Source organism: Macaca nemestrina, chromosome 13 (assembly GCF_043159975.1).
Source record: "Macaca nemestrina isolate mMacNem1 chromosome 13, mMacNem.hap1, whole genome shotgun sequence".
Classification (NCBI taxonomy): Eukaryota; Metazoa; Chordata; class Mammalia; order Primates; family Cercopithecidae; genus Macaca; species Macaca nemestrina.
Window position 1 is genome coordinate 109,108,242 of NC_092137.1, and position 20,209 is coordinate 109,128,450.

The 20,209-nt window shown below is 37.2% G+C and overlaps 1 protein-coding gene across 6 annotated transcripts in view; it reads right to left on the bottom strand.

Moving 5' to 3' along the window:
* The window catches only part of LOC105471838 (E3 SUMO-protein ligase RanBP2), a 70,385-nt gene that overhangs the window by 7,334 nt on the left and 42,842 nt on the right, over positions 1–20,209 (bottom strand). For 2 of the 6 annotated variants that reach the window (XM_011724587.2, XM_011724588.3), the window contains exons 18-26: positions 19,558–19,693; positions 15,933–16,027; positions 9,747–14,898; positions 8,797–8,874; positions 6,225–6,395; positions 5,515–5,607; positions 5,051–5,229; positions 1,793–2,021; positions 498–599 (exon numbers count right to left, since the gene is read on the bottom strand). In XM_011724587.2, the coding sequence (XP_011722889.2) occupies positions 498–599; positions 1,793–2,021; positions 5,051–5,229; positions 5,515–5,607; positions 6,225–6,395; positions 8,797–8,874; positions 9,747–14,898; positions 15,933–16,027; positions 19,558–19,693 (6,235 nt within the window). The remainder of the gene's footprint in view (positions 1–497; positions 600–1,792; positions 2,022–5,050; positions 5,230–5,514; positions 5,608–6,224; positions 6,396–8,796; positions 8,875–9,746; positions 14,899–15,932; positions 16,028–19,557; positions 19,694–20,209) is intronic. The other 4 variants (XM_071077136.1, XM_011724591.3, XM_011724589.3 and 1 more) reach the window with 3 other exon arrangements.

Consider the following 20,209-nt stretch of genomic DNA (forward strand, 5'->3'; position numbering starts at 1 on the left):
AGAAATGTTACCAAAATGGATTAAAAATAGAAACTCCACTAAAGAAGATGGGCAAGCTCACCAATTATAAACTTAGCACAATAAATTAGCACAACCCTAATACTGAAATCCAAAGATAGTACAGAAAACTACAAAATCATACCCTTAAAAAGTAATAAACTCACAAATCCTGAAATATTAACAAATCAAATCTGAAAGTATAGTTAAAAGAATAATGACCAAAGTCAGAGTCATTCCAAAGCTCAAAAATGGTTCTGCATTTCAGAATGGGGAGGACTATCAGCATGGCTTACATAAAATTTAGAGAAAATTCTTATGATTATGTTGATGTCAAATAATAATAAAGTGTAGAAGCCCTTCATTATTAAAACACTAAACAAACTGGGGGGTAAGGGAAGAAACTTCTAATTTAGTTACATACTGCAACAAAAAACTAGTTTTTCAGTTGTGCTTGATTCTGCAGCAATGTCATTAAAAGTCTCTCCTCTTCATCTTACCTTTAGAACCAAAAGCAAAATCTCCAGAATTACTGGAAGCCAAGTCTGCAAATGAGAGCCCTGTGCTACTTCCAAATCCAAATGAAACTATTTTGCTTTCCCCTGGCAAAAGAAAAAACAATTTACTATTTCATTTGTGCTGAATATCAAAGCTTTACCCAGGACCTAGAGAGAACAGTAGAGCCTTGTATACTCTGGGATGAGGGGAGTTATTTCAATTCTGACAAGTTACAAAATACATCCAATTCTGAGCTGCTTCAGTATTACTAACTTTACAGGTGCTATTCACAAAGAATACTACAATACTACACCAGATGTAAATGCATGCCAAAACTTATTTTTTATAAATGAGATGTAGCGCTATCTATATTACACCAGATAATAAACTACCGTTTCTGCTCTATGGAGCCTACTATACTCCAAAGCAAGCATTCAATCAAAGGCAGGGTTTTAGGAAACATCTGTATAAAAACTTTTTGTGTTCTGTACTATAAGCTCATAAAAACCAAATGTCTCATTTACACTTCGTCATAAGGACTTTTGGGGTCTTCTCTTAATTCTGCTGATGTGAAGCTGCATGATCTCTGAAAGCCCCATGCCTTATTTTCCTCATATGAAAATATATGAGGCTTTAGGTATGAAGTCATCTTCTTCTTTTAGCACATTAAGACTCTCAAATGCCTATAAATGTAGTATTTGTGACACTGAAGGCTATTTCTTTTTTTAAAAGTAGGTAATATACACAAAGCAATACAACTTAAACTTCCCACTTCCATCCCCGAAATCGAAATGAAAGAGAGACAGCAATACCAAATATGTTACTATAACTGAATAATTAATTTAGCAAGCTTTGAAACTATTAGAGAAAAGAAACATTAAATAGTACCATAAAACTTTCTTAAATCCCTATTATATTTCTACAATTTCTTCATAATTAAAACACTTTGAATATGCTTGAGTGATAATATAATTCAAACAATATTTAAATGAAAACGCTATCACAAAGGAAATTACATGTAACAACACTCTTGTCTTTTAAACTTAGGAAAATAGGTCAGAGTCATAATGCTTTGTATTCCCTAATAACCACAACTCTATCAATAAAAACATATTTGTTGGCAAGACAATACAATTTTTCTGATGATTATTACTACTACTACTAAGATGCCCCTTTATATACACATCAAAATTTGTTTTAAAGGGATTTTTCAGGATCTGCCTTTAAAAGTCTATCTTCTCAAATATAAATAAGGTGTCCCTTATGTAATACATGATAAACATATATCAAGTTTTACCTTGGCTTGTAGAATCTGTATCAAGTTCCTTTCTAGTTGACAAATCTACAGGTTTGTCCATAGTTTCACAGGAAACAGATGGTGAACTAATGGATTTGGTAGTAGAATCAGGTTCTTCAGATTTACAGAAAGAAGGTACCATCACTTCAGTCCCAACTGTATATACACTGTCAGTTGTGCTAGTTATTTCTTCTGTCTGAGATTTCTGCAAAGAGGAAGTCACAAAACACTATGCCACTTAAATGCTAAATTACAAAAATGACTATATAATCTATTTCAAAGGGAACTGAGAACTTGGGCTTCTGGAGAAGACAGAATAAACACACTTCACCCTATCTCTCCCCAAAACCTACAACTAGATGCCTAGACTGAAACATACAGAGCACCTCTAAGAAGCCTTGGAAAGGTGGATAAAAACAGGAAGAAAAAGGATCTTGGGACCAGAGAGATAATCTGGAGGTTAAGATCCACGTGGAGTTTTTCTGCCACTCCTATAACCCAGCCTGGGTGCTACAGCAGCCAGAAAAAACTGGAACTGCCAATGGCACAATGTCAACAAAACAAGAGACTCTACTTTCTTCTCAAGTACACATGAGACATTCACCAAGACAGACCTCACAACATTTATGAGAATTGAAATTATTCAAAATGTTTTCATAAACCATAAAGGAATTAAACTAGAAATCAGTAAGAGAAAGATATAACGGAAGGAAAATCACCAAATATTTGGAAATGGCACAGTAGCATCTAATGTACAGATCACAAAGAATGTCTCAAGGAAAATAAGAAAATATTTCGAGGCCGGGCGAGGTGGCTCAAGCCTGTAATCCCAGCACTTTGGGAGGCCGAGACGGGCGGATCACGAGGTCAGGAGATCGAGACCATCCTGGCTAACACAGTGAAACCCCGTCTCTACTAAAAATACAAAAACTTAGCCGGGCGAGGTGGCAGGCGCCTGTAGTCCCAGCTACTCGGGAGGCTGAGGCAGGAGAATGGCGTGAACCCGGGAGGCGGAGCTTGCAGTGAGCTGAGATCCGGCCACTGCACTCCAGCCTGGGTGACAGAGCGAGACTCCGTCTCAAAAAAAAAAAAAAAAGAAAATATTTCAAACTGCATGAAAGAGAAAATACCACATATTAAAACTTGGCCAGTTGCAGATAGGAAGTGCTTAGAAGGAAACTTGTAGTATTAAATACTTATACTAGAAATAAAGAATGATCTTAAATTCGTAATTTAAGCTTTTTTTAAATTAAGAAACTAGGCCAGGCACAGGGGCTCATGCCTGTAATCCCAGCACTTCGGGAGGCCAGGGCAGGAGGATCATTTGAAGTCAGGAGTTCGAGATCAGCCTGACCAACATGGTGAAACCCCGTCTCTACTAAAAATACAAAAATTAGCCACGCCTATAATCCCAGCTACTCAGGTGGCTGAGACACGAGAATTGCTTGAACCCAGGAAGTGGAGGTTGCAGTGAACTGAGATCATGCCACTGCACTCCAGCCTGGGAGACAGAGCAAGACTCTGTCTCAAAAGCAAAAAAAAGAAAAGAGACTAGACAAAAGAGCAAAATAAACCCGAGGCAAGAAGAAGGAAATAATAAAGAAGAGAAATAAATAGTATTTTTTAAAACTTAAGAAAACTCCAGACATGGTTTCATTGGTGAAAACAGCTCAACATTTAAAGGGAAAATGGCACCAAGTCAACACACTCTCTTCCAGAAGACAGCAATACAGAAAATGCTTCTCAATTCATTTTATGACACCAGTATTACCATTTTTTTAAGAGGTGGTTTCACTATGTTGTTGTCCAGGCTGGAGAGCAGTGGTTATACACAGGCACCATCTCAGCGCACTGCAGCCTGGAACTCCTGGACTCCCGAGCAATCCTCCTACTCCTCAGCCTCCCAAATAGCTGGGACTACACACACACATATCACTGAGCCCAACCAGCATTACTCTCACATGGAAAACAAAGACAGTTTCAGAAAACTACAAGTATCCTGATAAATATAAACCCAAAAATTTATAACAAGATTTATGCAAATTGAACGCAACCACATATCAAAATTATACCCTGACCAAGTGAAGTTTACCCTGGAATGCAAAGTTAATTTTCTGAACATTTGAAAAGCAATGTCATTCACAGATTTAATAAAAAGAATCACGATTGTATCAATAGTTAAAATTTTTGACAAAAAGGTAAAAACGTTAGGTGATGATGTGTCAGTGTAAATTCATCAACTGTAACAAATGTATAAGCTTTTCTTTCCATAGAAATTTTAGAATTCACTTATGTATATCCATAAAGAATTCCTGGCTGGGCATGGTGGCTCACACCTGTAATCCCAGCACTTTGGGAGGCCGAGGCGGGTGGATCACAAGGTCAAGAGATCAAGACCATCCTGGTCAACATGGTGAAACCCTGTCTCTACTTAAAAAATACAAACATTAGCTGGGCATGGTGGCGCGTTCCTATAGTCCCAGCTGCTCAGGAGGCTGAGGCAGGAGAATCACTTGAACCTGGGAGGCAGAGGTTGAGGTGAGCAGAGATTGCCCCACTGCACTCCATCTTGGCGACAGAGCGAGACTCCATCTCACCCAAAAAAAAAAAAAAAAAAAAAAATTCCTGGAGGGGTTTTGACTGGTATTGTATTAAATCTATAGATTAATTTTGGAAAACTGATATTCTAGTTATTTTGAGTTTTCCAATCCAGGAACAGTATACCTTTCCATTAATTTAGATTTTTTATTTCATCAGTGTTTTGTGGCTTTTGGCATATAGCTCTTGTGTAGAACAAAATTAAAATTCCTTATTTCCTGGCCATAGCTGATTTAGTCTAGACCCCTCAACCCATTTAGTAGCCACAACCCATTATTACTATTTGGTAAGAACATTCTAGGTCAGGCCCAGTGGCTCACACCTATAATCTCAGCACTTTGGGAGGCCCAGGCGAGTGGATCACCTGAGGTCTGGAGTTCGAGACCAGCCTGCCCAACATGGTGAAACCCCGTCTCTACTAAAAATACAAAAATTAGCCAGGCAGGATGCCACCACAACTACTCGTGAGGCTGAGGCAGGAGATTCACTTGAACCTGGGAGGTAGAGGCTGCAGTGAGCCACGAGCATGCCATTGCACTCCAGCCTGGGCAACAAGAGTGAAATTCTGTCTCAAAAATAAACAAATGAGAACATTCTAAAGTTTACCGCATCAACAAAAGCAATGGAACTAAAAGGAAAATTTATTAGAGATATTCTTACTTGAGCTTCCTGAACTTTTTGAAGCTCTGATTGAAAGTCTTCCCCATTTCCATTGTCTTCATCAGTATCACTACAGACTCCACAAAAAAACGTAGGTGGAAGTTTTAACGTATCTGCTTTTGCCTTCTCTTCAACTGTTGGTTTCTTTTCCCAAACAATAATACATTCTTTCTCATTATCTGAAAAATCAGTACAACACAAGCAAACGAAATTAGATGAAGCCCAACTTCTCTACAACAATGGTAGTCATCAATATAATCTACAGACCCAGGTAACAAGACCTGTACATGCTAATGAAAAACAAGGACCACCCAGAAAAGAATATTTTTCACCTAATGTTAAAGTATTTTAAATCACCATGGGCATAGTAAAATTGATAATTATAGAAATTACCAGACTAGGTTATTCCTTCTAAATAGAAGACTTGTTAAAAGCAGTATAAATGTCCTTTACATTTAACATACCTGCTGTATTTTCTTCCAAGGGTCTACGTTTTTCTGAGCCATCCAGATACAGTTTTCCATTAAGTTTCTTGACAGCTGTTTCGAAATCTTCATCTTAAAATACAATTGATTAAAAGAATTTCTAGTTAATTTTGGGGGGTTTTCCTTGCTTAGGGACTATCTCCAACTTCACCCTTTCTCCCTCTCCCCATTTGAATTGCAGTCAATTTTGCCAATTTTATATCCTTAATACCTCTCTTACTGCTAGAGCTTTAGCTCAGCCTCTCATCTTGTTTGAGCTGCTCTCATTTTAACTCATCTTCCAATCTCCTTGTCCCATAATCCAATACTGTATACCACTGTCCAACTGATTCTATTGAGACTTTTATTTAACTGCTCAGCTTAAAAAATGGCATACAAAGTTTTCCATTGGAACCTTGTCTGCCTTATCTCTCTTCCACATCTTTAAGACTCCAGAAAAATTATGATTATTTTAAATCCCCTCAAAACATGTGCCTGGCACATTAGCCATCCAAAAAATGCTTGCTCAATGATCACAGTCCTTTTGATCCTTATATCCATTGACCACTTACACATACATTTAGGGTGAATATACCTGCAAGGATATTAGTGATAAGTTCTAAGAGGCAGGCTTAAAATAATTACACCACACTCCCAATTTTACTAAGATTAGCAGGAACACAGTGTTTTTGAAATAACAAAAGTTTTACCATCCTCCTCTTCTTCACTAACATAATCTGGTCTATTCTTGTAGCAGAAGAAAGTTGGAGGAAGTTTCAGTTTGGTTGCAAGGGCTTTTTGCTCAGCGGTTGGAGTTAGTTCATATACAATGAGAACATCATCATCTGAGGGAGAATCCTCAGGTTTTTTCTTCTCTTTTGCTGTAACACCAGTCAAAAAAATTGACAAAGGTAAGGTATTAAGTATTGACATTAATACTCTAACTGAAAAACCATAGAACTTGTCTGCAGGTTAAAACAGCATACTGATAAAAAATATATATACTTTGATGCAGAGATGTACAATAATCATGAATTAGAATTAGCATCCTGATTTAGTGTTCTACCAAAAACCCTTAGTGAACATAGAATCTATTTAAAACCAAAGAAAACAAAAGTCTTGTGTTTACTTAATAGTTATTGAAAAGAATTACTACTAATTTCTAGAATTTAAAAAGGTTAAAAATTTGAAAGTGTTGCCTAACTATACTTAGCATACAGTAGGTTTATGAAAATATCCATGCATTTGCAGCAACTAAAAAAATCTTAAAGAAAACATAAGCAAGTATTAGTAGACATATGAAACTAATCCAAAGCCAACTGTGATTAGTTCCTGTAAGGAAAGTTAACAATTGCCAAGAATGGAAGGTGATTAGAGTTGCATCTACTTTGTCTACATTCCAAGCATGATACTAGATAAAATTAAATAAAAACTGTTACTCTATGGGTAACTAACACTATAAAATCTAAGATGATTCATATGGCTGAAAACCACCCATCTCCAGCCACCATCAATGCAAAGGGCAAAAAATTAGAGAGAGAAAAAACTTCTATATGCAACCTGTTCTGATCTATTAATGTAAAGAAGAATTTCTGGCTAAAGGAGTTTAATAAAGTAAGCCGGTCAAGAAGCATGCCATGTATACCAACTGGTGACAGGGAAACATTCTGAGAGCTATGCTGTCCAATATGGTAGCCTAGCAACATTCTATTAAAACCTTACAAGGTGGCTAGTCCAAATCAAGACATGCTAATACTAAGTGTAAACACACACACTGGATTTTGAAGACTTGGTGAAAAACAATAATGTAAAATATCAATTTTTATGTTAATTAGAAGTTAAAATGATATTTTGGATATCATGAGTGAAATCAAATATATCAATAAAATTACTTTCATCTGTTTCCCTTCTTAACTGTTTCTTTTTATTCTTTTTAATATGGCTACTAGAAAATTTATTTATTTAATTTATTTGAGATGTGGTCTTGCTTTGTCACCCAGAGCTGGAGTGTAGTGATGTGATCAAAATTTACTGAAGCCTGGAACTTGTGGGCTCAAGTGATCCCTCTGCCTCAGCCTCCCAAGTAGCTGGGATTATAGGCACAAGCCTGCACCAAATGACAATTTTAAATTACATACACAGGTTATATTTTATTTCTATTGGATGACACTGCTCTGGAGAACCAGCACCCTTCCTTTCACAATATTAAATTTGTCCTTCTCCTACATTATAAACAAAAACTTAGTATCATTACCTAGCTAGGAGAAATAACAGTACACCGTAAGATAAAGGTTCTTGTTCCAGTTCTGCTATTACTCAGTAAAGACACCTTGGGTAAATGAGATAGCCTCTCTTGGCCTCAGTTTACTCATGTCTAAAGTCTTCATTTCTAAGGTGCCTTGGGACAATGACATTATCAGATTCAAAACAAAATAAGGCTCTTTGTTCTACAGTAGTGTATAGACACATTCGTTCTTAGGTCAGGGATTCCTAACCTAGAGCTCACAGAAACTGTATGCAAGTATACATCCACTTTCGAAACTGTATGCTAGTATACATCCACTTTTAAGTTCACTTTTCATATTTCTCAAAGACTGTATCTTTAAAAATAAAAGATTAAGAGCTACCTTAGCCAGTAATAAAACTGGTATACTTAAAAAAAATCAGAGATTGTTACTTTATCATTGTACTTGTTTGGCATGGCTAAGATGTGTTACTGGTCACTAATGGTGAGATTTCACTTCCCTAACCTTTCTAGAAGGCCTTCAACAGATCCCACTTCTTGTTCCACTCTAGTAGCCACACTTCTAAAAATGATCTGTGCAACATATATAATACACAAGCTGTAGAATGCTGGCTGTTAAAAATGGGGTCCATTTTCAAATACAACATTTTTCTAAACCATGCACAAAAGAACAGCCCTACAGGGACACTCTTCCATATTGTATACATGCCGTTGCCAATACATTTGAATACTGGCAGACGTTAGTGGCTAAAGATAAACATTAGATAAAACATAGGTCTTCATTGAGCAGACTTGAAATAACAGAGTAATGAAGTACATTACAAATCAGCATCCCAGTATATTTTAAAAAACAAACCAAAAATAAAGGATGTCATGCCACCAGTCAAAAGGTGCTTTGCTTAAACTGGCATTCTTTAACATGCATGTTGTAGTGTTAAGTACTTAATTTCATACAGCCACAGTTATTAATACTTTGCTAAGGGCTACCAGCTGCTAAAAACTGCTGTTATCTCATACTGAGAATGCTAGTTCTATACCTTTGTTCTCAGGCTGTGAGGAAGGGGTGCTAGTCCAAAAGGCCATGGGATTAGATTTAAAAAGGCTAAAATTAAATCCTAGAAAATGAAGAATATTTCATTTTTTAACATTTTAGGAAACAAAATGAATATGCTTTTAAAACATAAAAAGCCAGAATCCCTCAATTTATACCACCAATCTGATTGTCTTATATATTCATTTACCCCTGTAGTTTCATTCTTTGCTCATTTAATAAATGAGCAAGACTAACATACAACATATAAAATGAGAACATCTCAGTATCATGTTCTTTTTTTTTTTTTTTTTTTGAGACAAAGCCTCACTCTGTCACCCAGCCAGGCTGGAGTACAGTGGCATGATTTCAGCTCACTGCTACCTCCATCTCCTGTGTCAAGTGATCCTCCTGCCTCAATCTCCTGAGTAGCTGCTAATTCTAGGCACGCACCACCATGCCCGGCTAATTTTTGTATTTTCAGTAGAAACAGGGTTTCACCATGTTGGCCAGGCTGGTCTCGAACTCCTGAGCTTAAGCGATCTGCCTACTTCAACCTCCGAAAGTGCTGGGATTCTAGGCATGAGCCACTGTGCCCGGCCCCAGTATCATGTTTTCTGAGTGACAAACTGAACAAATGAAAATGAAAACTTTTTTTTAAAAAAAGACTCGTTAACGCGCATGATTCAAGCATGAGTCCGTACACTGTACTGAGTTCTTTTGCTCTGCCCTAGCATGATAGAAGTATCTTCCAGTTACTGAAATGTCTTAAACTAAGTTCTGTTGCTCTTTGAAACCTCACCGTGAACTTATTAAGGGAGAAAAATATATTGCTCAAATATTTTGGGGGTGTTCACAAAGCATCGTTTATATCCCAACATTAGTATTCTACAAAGACTGCATCAAGTTAAACATTAAAAGAAAAATTGTGCTTAACTTTAACAACAAAGTACTTACCCTTTTCTGGTGTTTTAAATGTGTAATTGATTGAAGATTCTTCCGTTGGAAAGGAAGCAAAGAGATTTTTGACTTTGCTATCTGAAGACTGTTCGGTATCAGAGTTCTTTGACAGTTCACATTTGTTAGGTTCCACTTTGCTTTCAGATCCACTCTGGGCTACTGAACTAGTTTCGCTATTGTTACTTTTCAAAGGTGCATTAAAACTAAATCCAAACAAAGACCCAGTGGCTGAACTGTTGCCAAATGCAAATGGTTTTGATTTTTCACTACTAAAAATGCTTTTAACAGACTCTGAACCAAATACAAACTTTGGAGGAGAAACCACTGCTTTTGTTGTTGTTTCAGATGTGCTAGACACTTCAACTTCTGAAGTTGCATCTGCTACATCATCACCCTGAATAACATCTGTCCTCTCTCTTGTGGTCTCTTCTAATACAGCTACAGCAATTTTGCCACATGGTGACTCTCTGGGAGTGCCTGACCGAGAAACATGAGGTGTTATCAAAGAATCTTTTTCCTGGGCTGTTTTTGCTTCATCAAAAATTTTCTTAAATGAGTCTGCAACATCCTGTAGTTTAAAACGAACAGCTAAATGCTCTACTTTTCTTTCTCCATCTGCAAAATCACATGCAGTCCACACCCATACTCTTTCTGTCCCTTTCATATTTTGCAAAGTCATGTCTGGAGTTATTCTGTGATTGGCACAAAGTTTTAATACTTGGTCTCTTCTCATCACTATACGAACTTGCTTATTATCATAATTCTGTAAAATCTTTATATCACCAATGCCCCTTTCTTTCCACTGACCAACATCTTTATCGTATCTGTAGAGTTTTGCCCTGTGACTAAAAACAACTTGTTCATTTTCCTCACCACTGGATACTTCAACTAGATCAGGTAAAGGAACAACAGGTTCAAAGTACTGTCCATCTCTCTCTTCTTCTTGAGTAACATCAGATTCTTCATCAGTGCCAACTGATGTCCCACTCTGATTCAACTTGGCAGGAGACTTAGATGGACTCAAAGCAGATTTAAAACTGAAGTTAAATCCTGTTGTTGACTCACCAAAGCGGAAAAGATTTTTTCTCACAGGGCTACTTGCCAATGGAGAAGCATGTACTGAGCTACTACTAACACTATCATCCAAAGCATCTTCCCTTAAATCATAGTTATCCCATTCTAATGTGGGCCCAGTGTTTTCGGGATTGGGTTTTATTGTTGTGTCTGAGGCACTGGCAGAACCTGTACCTGAATTCTTATTCTCTTCTTCAGTGACTTTTGTTTGATCATTTGTCAAAAATGTCTTGAAATCTTTCAGTCCACTCTTCATTTCTTCAGCTCTCTGTATTAACTTGGCAGCTCTGCCAGTATCTACAAGTTTATGGGGAGTTTGAAGTGGTATGTCTAACAGAAGCCGCTGGCATTCCTCAAACTTCTGCTTGAATTCTTCAGCCAGCTCTGGTGTTTTAAATTTTGCTGCCAACTGCTCTAGTTTGGCATCACCATCAGAGAAATCACTGGCTAACCACATCCATGCTCTGTCTGATCCAGAGAGAGGCTTCAGGTTCATCGTAGTCGTTATCCAATGATTAGCACACACTTTTAGTACTTGTTCTCTTCGCATCAGCATTCTTAGTTTGCCATTGACCTCATTTTTGAGAATTTTTAAGTTCCCCAAGCCCCTTTCTTTCCACTGACTTATCTCAGCATCAAACCTAAATAGTTTTACCCGCTGTGAATACAAAACTTTTTCATCTTCTTCTCCTGTTACAAGTTCTACTTTTTCAGGCATTTGAACTACTGGTTCAAAATGGATGTCATCACTGTCCTCAGTCTTATAGGCATCATCATCTTTCTCAAAGTCACCAGAAGTGTTTGCTTTATCGGCCATTTTACCACATTGTGATGAGAATAATTTTTCTCCAGCACCTGAAAATCCCTTGAAATTGGGGTCTTTTTTGCCAAACTGAAATCCTTCTCCTGAGGTTGATTTTGCAAGATCTGCAAATGTAAAAGTGCTACTAGTTTGACCAAAAATCACACCACTACCATTCTTCTGGCTACTAATATCCTGAGCCTGGAAGCCAGAATCATTTTCAAGAGGCTTTTCACTTTTCTTTTCTTGATTCCCTGGTTCCGAAATGCCAAATTTAAATCCATCAGCAGACACAGGGATGGAAAATCCTTCTTTGGTTGACTTAAATTCTGTATTAGAAGAACCCTGAAACATAAATGAAGGTGAATTTTCTTGATCCACATGCCCAAATTTGAATCCTTGCTCTGTATTGCCAAACTTAAAAGCTTTTTCTGAGAAATTACTTTTAAATCCTGTTCCCACCTGACTTCCAGAAGAGTCATGCAACTTCATTTCTGAGCCCAATGTGAAAGCTGAAGGAGCTTCTGCAATAGGTTTATGAGTTGGTTTAGAGGCATCACAAGCCACACATGTTAAGGAAGAACTCTCATTTTGTACACAGCAAACACTACAATCCCACTGTCCTTTCTTGATGAACATTCCTTCAAATCCACTCTTTGGAGCCTTGCTTACCTCCGAAGAGGTAGGTGTTGAAATTGCAGTTGTTTGATTTTGTTTACTTGGATACTGACAAGCAATACATTTGGTAGCACTGGCTTCATTTCTTACTAAGCACATACTGCAATCCCACTGTCCTTCCTTCTTAGTGAACATTCCCTCAAATCCACTCTTTGGAGCCTTGCTTGTCTCTGAAGAGGCAGGTGTTGAAACTGCAGTAGTAGTCTGATTTTGTTTACCTGGATTCTGACAAGCAATACATTTGGTAGCACTGGCTTCATTTCTTAGTAAGCACACACTGCAATCCCATTGTCCTTCCTTCTTAGTGAACATTCCCTCAAATCCGCTCTTTGGAGCCTTGCTTGTCTCTGAAGAGGCAGGTGTTGAAATTGCAGAAGCAGTTTGATTTTGTTTACCTGGATTCTGACACGCAATACATTTGGTGGCACTGGCTTCATTTCTTACTAAGCACACACTACAATCCCATTGTCCTTCCTTCTTAGTGAACATTCCCTCAAATCCGCTCTTTGGAGCCTTGCTTGTCTCTGAAGTACCAAACTTAAAAGAGGCAGGAGCTGAAACAGAAGTAGATGGACTTGGTTTATCTGGATTCTGACAAGCAACACATCTTGTAGCATTTGCTTCATTTCGCACTAAGCATGAACTGCAATCCCACTGTCCTTCCTTCTTAGCAAACATGTCCTCAAATCCACTTTTTGGAGTTTTACTTGTCTCTGAAGTACCAAACTTAAAAGAGGCAGGTGTTGGAATAGCAGTAGCAGGTAGACTCTGTTTTCTCGGATTCAGACAAGCAGCACATTTTGTAGAGCTCCCCTCATTTTGTACCAAACATACACTGCACTCCCACTGTCCTTCCTTTGTAGAAAAAACAGATCTGAAGTCACTGTTAACAGGTTTAGGAAGATCTCCCTGGCCAAATGTAAATGAAGCCTGATGAACAAATGAAGATCCACTTTTGTTAGCAGATTTTGTGTTCTGACACGCAATGCACCTAGATACAGTAGGTTCATTTCTTACTAAACAAATACTACAATCCCAGTGACCTTCTTTCTTTGGAGTCATCAATGCAAATCGATCTTGAATATTCTCTGGGCCAGTTTTAGGAGTAAAAACAGTTTCAGCTAATGGTGGGCCAACGAGTTCTTTATTGCTTGGGTTTAAATTTTGGCATGATACACATTTCTTAGCAGTTGCAGCATTCTTTAATGAGCAGCTGTTACAATGCCACCAAGACCCTTCTTTCTTTCCAACTTGAAATTCAAAATTCATGTTTCCAGCATCAGATTTGCAAATATCCTTGTTATCATGACTTGTGGGTTCTTTTACAATTCTGATAGCCTGATTTGATGCTGTGGCTACATTTGTTCCTGGGGCTTTTAAAATGCTCTGGGCTTCTTCAAACTTGCACTTAAAAAGTGCTGCTTCCTCAGGAGTTTTGAACCTAATAGCAAGTTGTTCTGGTTTTGGCAACTCATCTGCATAATCAAGGGCATGCCAGACAAAAGATCTGTCTGATCCAGCATTTGGTGTCAATTTCATATCTGGACTGATATAATGATTTGCACAGATTTTCAACACTTGCTCTCGTCTCATTAGAAGGCGAATTTTACCAGATGTTTTATGCCTCAGTATTTTTACATTGCCAATCCCACGTTCCTTCCATTCTTTGGATTCTACATCAAAACGGAACAATTTCGCACGGTTGCAAAAGAATTCTTCTTCATCTTCCTCACCAGTTTTTACTTCAATCTTATCAGGAAGAGGTACTACAGGCTCAAAGTGAGGACCATCATCATCATCATCCCCATGGGCACTTCCTCCATCTGTCTCATGGTTCTTGTTTGCTGTCTCTAAAGTGGGTGTTCCAAATACTGATTTCCCTGGACCACGGAAAGTAAACATATCATCACTTCGCCGAAAACCAGAATTCTTTTGCTGAGCTGACCCCATGTTTTCTGTAAACGAAATTCCAGACACATTTTTGCTTCCAAAATTGAATGTATTTCGAGGCCCAATGGTCTGACCACCAGGAATTGGTTTGGGTCCACTATAGCCATCTCCTTGCAAGGGTTTATCTGAAGTCAGGAGACCTAAAAGGCTTTCACTGTTACTGTAAGCTGCAGGAGGGGGCTGTGTCACAACCTGTGGTGAGGAAAATGTGAAGTCACCATCATTTGATTTGAAATTTGAGTTAAATTTAAAAGGAGGTGGCTGTGTTGTGTGTGCTGGTGTTGGCAAAGATGGCCTTATTCCTTCACCTGGCATGGGCTGAACAAAATTAGTTTTCCCAAATTCTATAGTCTTAGATTCTGCAGATCTTGAAGCATGAGCTGCAATTGGAGGTTTTGTGAAATATCCTGGTTCTGGCAAAGGTGGATTTGTGCTTGTCTGCTGAACATTGTAATTAAAGTAATCATCACCCCTGGGCGATAGAATTCCTGTTGCAGGAGACTCAAAACGCAATGCAGGAGGACCATACATCTCCTGAGAGAACATACAAGCAGATGAGCTTTGCACTGGTGGTGTGTGCATCTGTTGCGGATAGGCATAAATATGCTGTTGGGGTGGAAGCCTATTCATGCCATAGACTGGGCCCTAGAAGACAGAAAGTTAAAACATTTTGTAGATTGTCTACAAAACTACAGATAACTAAATGCAAACCAATTCTCACAAACTTCAAACATGAATATTAAGTGAAGAAGATATCATTAGGGGATGTAGTACACATCATCAACCCGTTTATGCCAGAGGCTGCAAATTTTCTGTGTGAAAAATCAGACCTTGGCAATGACCCTGAGCAGTAAGATATAAATAACTCCCATAAGCTTAGTGTTCCAATAATGGAACACTAGGCATAAATAGGTTAAGAGAAAACCACATTGCTACAAAGATACTTGCATATATACTTGGCATATAATGAAAATTAATTACAGCATCTTAAAATCTACAACTAAAGTCATAAAATAAATACCATCTTCATTCCTAAACAATTTATCAAATGATGTTAGTAATGATGATGATGATGATGATGGTAACATTTATTGAGCATTTATTAATGTGCCAGCTGGGCACTATTCTAAGCACTTTACATTATTATCTCATTTTAATATCCTCAAAAACCCTATGAATTAAGGTATTATTATTATCCTCATTTTACATATGAGGCAACTGATGCATTGAGAGGTTAAGAAACTTGCCTGTGGTCAAAATAAGCAGAAGAGCAAGGGTCTAAATGCACCCCATCACTCTGTCCTCAAAGCTATCACATTCAACTACCACTGTAATTTTGAGTCTTCAATCAATTGTTATATATATAGCTGTATCAGGCCTGAAAGTACTTACCACATAAGTCAGCAAGGGCATTGTAGTTCTATTTCTGTTAAAACAGAATGATGAAGGATCCACCACTACCACTCCCATTTTTAAAATATTCTAAATATTCACACTTATTGTAACACAAAAGGTGACTAAGAAGTATAATTTCTATATCTGGAGATAAATTTAAATTATCTACACCTTAAGGGACATAAAAGTTTTAATACTGAACTGCTTTCTTGAATTTCTTTGAAGGAACCCTAAACAATTTAAAATGGAAATAATTATAAATGTATAAATTATTCCTTTGTTACCTTTGTGGGAGTAACATTAGCTGCTGGTCTGAGAAGATACTGGGAATTATATGCTGGTGACTGACTATAATATACTGAAGGGCCAGTAGTTGCAACTAAAAAAAAAAAAAGAAAATAAAGAAAACACTGTTAAAGTCTATACTACAGTTAAGACTATCTAGGCAAGAGCTATAAATACAAAAACAATAGAAATTAAAGAAAGATTTAACTACATAAATTTTAAATTTCTGTACATCAAAATACACCAATCAAGATTATCAAATGACAAACTAGAAAAAAACTGCTAAATATGACATGAAGAATAAGAGAATAGCATCGCGTGATCAACAAGAACAACTACCTCACAAGCATTAAAAAAGGAATAAAGAAGAAAGTAGCTGGTGCCTTTTCTAAGAAAGATCAGTATGATGTGGAATTATGGACATTCAGTCACAGAAAGGACGTAAGGAACCAAGATGCCATCTGATGGTCAATGCATTTGAAGTGGGTCTAGAAAATCTGCAGAAAGACTAGGTTGTATTTTGTAAACTAAAGCTATTACTGCGAATGTTCAGCTCAAAAATCACCTGACAAATTCATGGAAAGGATCTCACAAATAACACAAAATGTGTTCCTTGGCTTAAAACAAAAAGCACATCAACACTCATGCTGATGTAAACTATCTGCTCCGCCTGTTCTGTGTTTTACCAGGAAGCCACACAACTAGAAGGCACCCATGTTAATGGCAAAACTACCAACAGTCATTTGCTTGAACTGTTTTATGACAGTTTTACCAGAAAACCACCAAAAGACCTTTTATGCCTGTACATGGAAGAAGAAACAAATTGTGCCAAGAGGTTCCAAACAATTGCCTCTGGAAAGCACTGAAAAATCAAGACCTAGAAAAGGCTAGCCAGAAGCCCAAGTTTGATTTTGGAAACCTAATAGAGGTGAGGATAGCAATTTGGAAATTCCTATGGGGAGGAAGCAGGCACAGAACACAGAACAACCTGACAGAAAATGGCCCAAGAATCTTAAAGTCTTACGAGATGTCTGTCTGCATGAAAGCAAAAAGAAAAAATAAAAAAAAAAAATTTTAAATTAAAAAAAAAATCTTAAAGTCTGAAATTTAAGTAGGGACTTTAATTGACTACTGACTTTAAACTGTGGGGAAAAAACTAAAGAGCTCTAATAAATCTACTAAAAGTAATCTAATCTTTGAAAGCACCACATGAATAGACAATTTAGGAAAGAAATATAATAGCCTCAAGGGCCGTGTTTTTGAAGTGAGCCTCGAAAATCTGCAAAATGACAAGGCTGCATCGTGCAAACTCAAGCTATTATGAAAACATTCAGGTCAAAAAAATTACCGACAAATTCATGCAAAGGATCTCACAAGGAACACAAATGTGTTCGTTTGCTTAAAAAAAACACATTAACACTCATGTTGATACACAAACTCTTCTCCATCTGTTCTGTGAGTTTTACCAAAGAAACCAAACAACTGGAAGGTACCCACGTCGAAGATGGCAAAACTGCCAACAGCCATTTGCACAAACTGTTGACCATGACTAGTATTAAAAAAAACTTAAAAATTGGTATCACTTTTGTTCCTACAAATTGGCAAAGGATTTTATAAACTAGTAAGTCAGCATTAGCAAAAGTGCGAAGATGGTACTATCAGATACTAGTGGTAAGAACATAAACTGATTCTACAAAACTAGGACAGTGTCCTAGAATTTGTAATGGCATAAACCAGAAACAACATAAATAAAGGAACAGAATTTACAGTACTTCCATGTGATGGGATACCACAAACTCATTAATATTCAAAAACATTTCAGTTTAAAAATGCTCAGAACTAAAGTAACATTTAAAAAACAGGCTAGCTCATCCACACACAACATACTAACATGGTAACAATCTCATAAAAAATACTATATGTATAGAGAAAGAACCAGAAGGAAATGCTCTCAAATATAAGAAATGTTAATAAGATGGTTAGTTTTTAGTTTTCTTCAACCTGTTCAGTACTTCTGAGCATCTCCTACGAGCTTATTAATCTTTAATTTTAATCATCTTATTTTAAAAAAATAAGGACCATCTTGATATGTTTACTATTAAGGAAAAAAAATGTATGAACACAGGAACAGAAATCAGGAGATCCTGGCTCTCCCCCTTTCAGTGCCACAAAGCTGTTCTGTGATTGGAGTCTCCATTTTTCTCAATTGTAAAATGAGGATGTGCTGTTTGTACACATTTCATAGGGTCATTGCAAGAATAAAATGAGACAATGAGAATGTTGTATTTATATGCTTGTAAAAGAACAGAAGACCTTTTATACCTGTACACAGAAGAAATGGAACTCATGACCCAAAAGGCACCAAATAACTGACTGCACACAGCACTAAAAAAGCCCCAGAAAAGGTCAGCCCGTTTGTTTATCCTCTTACAAGCACCTATATGATGTGTAAGGTTTTTAAGTAAATAAGGTTTGAGTGTTAGACATTTCATATACTTATCTATGACTTATGACATTTAATAAGCTTCACTTCACAAAGATTTTCTGTTACTTTGCTTGTGTTGAGAAGATACCATCGCAAAAGGCTAGTGGGGTTGCTTTTAACTATATGAACCATCACACAAATGTGCTCATCTAAACTAGATTTTATTCTAAATCTTTCCTGGGCTAAAAAGAGAGAAAAAAAGATGTGCACTACTACCATTTCAGGAGTCTGTCTTACGTAAAAGGAACATTTTTTGTTTTTTCTGGCTGCCTGGGAGCAATGTATTATACTGGCAAGTGTTTTGGAGTTACACCACTGGAGTTTGAATCTTGGTTCTATCAATAACTAGCTGTATAATAATGAGTAAGTTACCTAACCTTTCTTTATCCATTTCCTCATTTATAAAAAAGGGATTAATAATGGTACCAGCCATTCTAAGTTACTGTAATTAAATAAAATTACGTTCACAAAGCACTTTTGCACATAGCCAACCCACAGTAAACACTAATAGTAACCTTAGTTCATTAACTGTTTACTGTATACTCTAATAAATGTCTGATATACACCCACGCCCATCTGCACATACACAAATGCTCATAGTAATTATGTGAGGCAAGTATTATCTCCACATTTCAAACAGGTTAACTTACACAGCTATTACAGTGACAGAGCACAACTTAAAAACCCAGTATGATTCAGGTCCAAAGTCCTTTTCTTTCTTTATGTAACCATAATATTTCAAATTAAGTAAGATTTCCTATATAATGTCCTGCCTCTCATCATTATCATCAAAATAATTCCCCAGAGGTATAGGTTCTTAATTAAGCATTTCTTAGTGCATAACTCTATTCATTAACATTTTTCAATTTAAGGAATAATCTCATCTCAGACAGCTTATCTGAGGTGTGGATTAAGGGTTCTTTAAGCCTTTATATACACGTGATCACATACAGCTCGTCTTTTCTGCTTGGGGTTATAAAAATCTCAGTAACACCAAATATAGCTTTTGAAGTAACATATAAACAGACATTGACATGTACATTAACAAATATATATAAACAAGGTGATTTCACAAGTTATCTACTTAAAAGAGGCTAGTAGTTTTACTAAAATATGCGATTATCCACTTGCCAGCTCACCTGTTAGTGGAGCCCCATGAAATGTCTGTGACCCCTGATACCCATCAGGCACTGAGTCTGGTCCATAACTCTCTGTGGGCCAACGATGAGGGGATGCTGAATTACTGCTATTTAGTTTCAACTCCTGCATTTCTTTCTATTGGAAGAAAAAAAAAATCAAATAATTTTAAACATTTAATTATATCATGCCAGAAACAGTGCTGGGGAAACTTACTCTTTTAAATTTAAATAACTGATTTTTTTTTTTTTCTTTTTTTTTTTTTTTTTGAGATGGAGTCTCGATCTGTCATCCAGGCTGAAGTGCAATGGCACAATCTTGGCTCACCGCAACCTCCACCTCCTGGGCTCAAGCAGTTCTCCCACCTCAGCCTCCTGAATAGCTGGGATTTACAGGCATCAGCCAGCACACCCGGCCAATGTTTTGCATTTTTAAAGTAGAGACGGGGTTTCACCATGTTTGCCAGGCGAGTCTTGAACTCCTGACCTCAACTGATCCACCGCCTTGGCCTCCCAAAGTGCTGGGATTCTAGGTTGTATCTTTTTTTTTTTTTTTTTTTTTGAGACAGTGTCTCGCTCTGTCTCCAGGCTGGACTGCAGTGGCACTATTTCAGCTCACTGCAAGCGCTGCCTCCTGGATTCATGCCATTCTCCA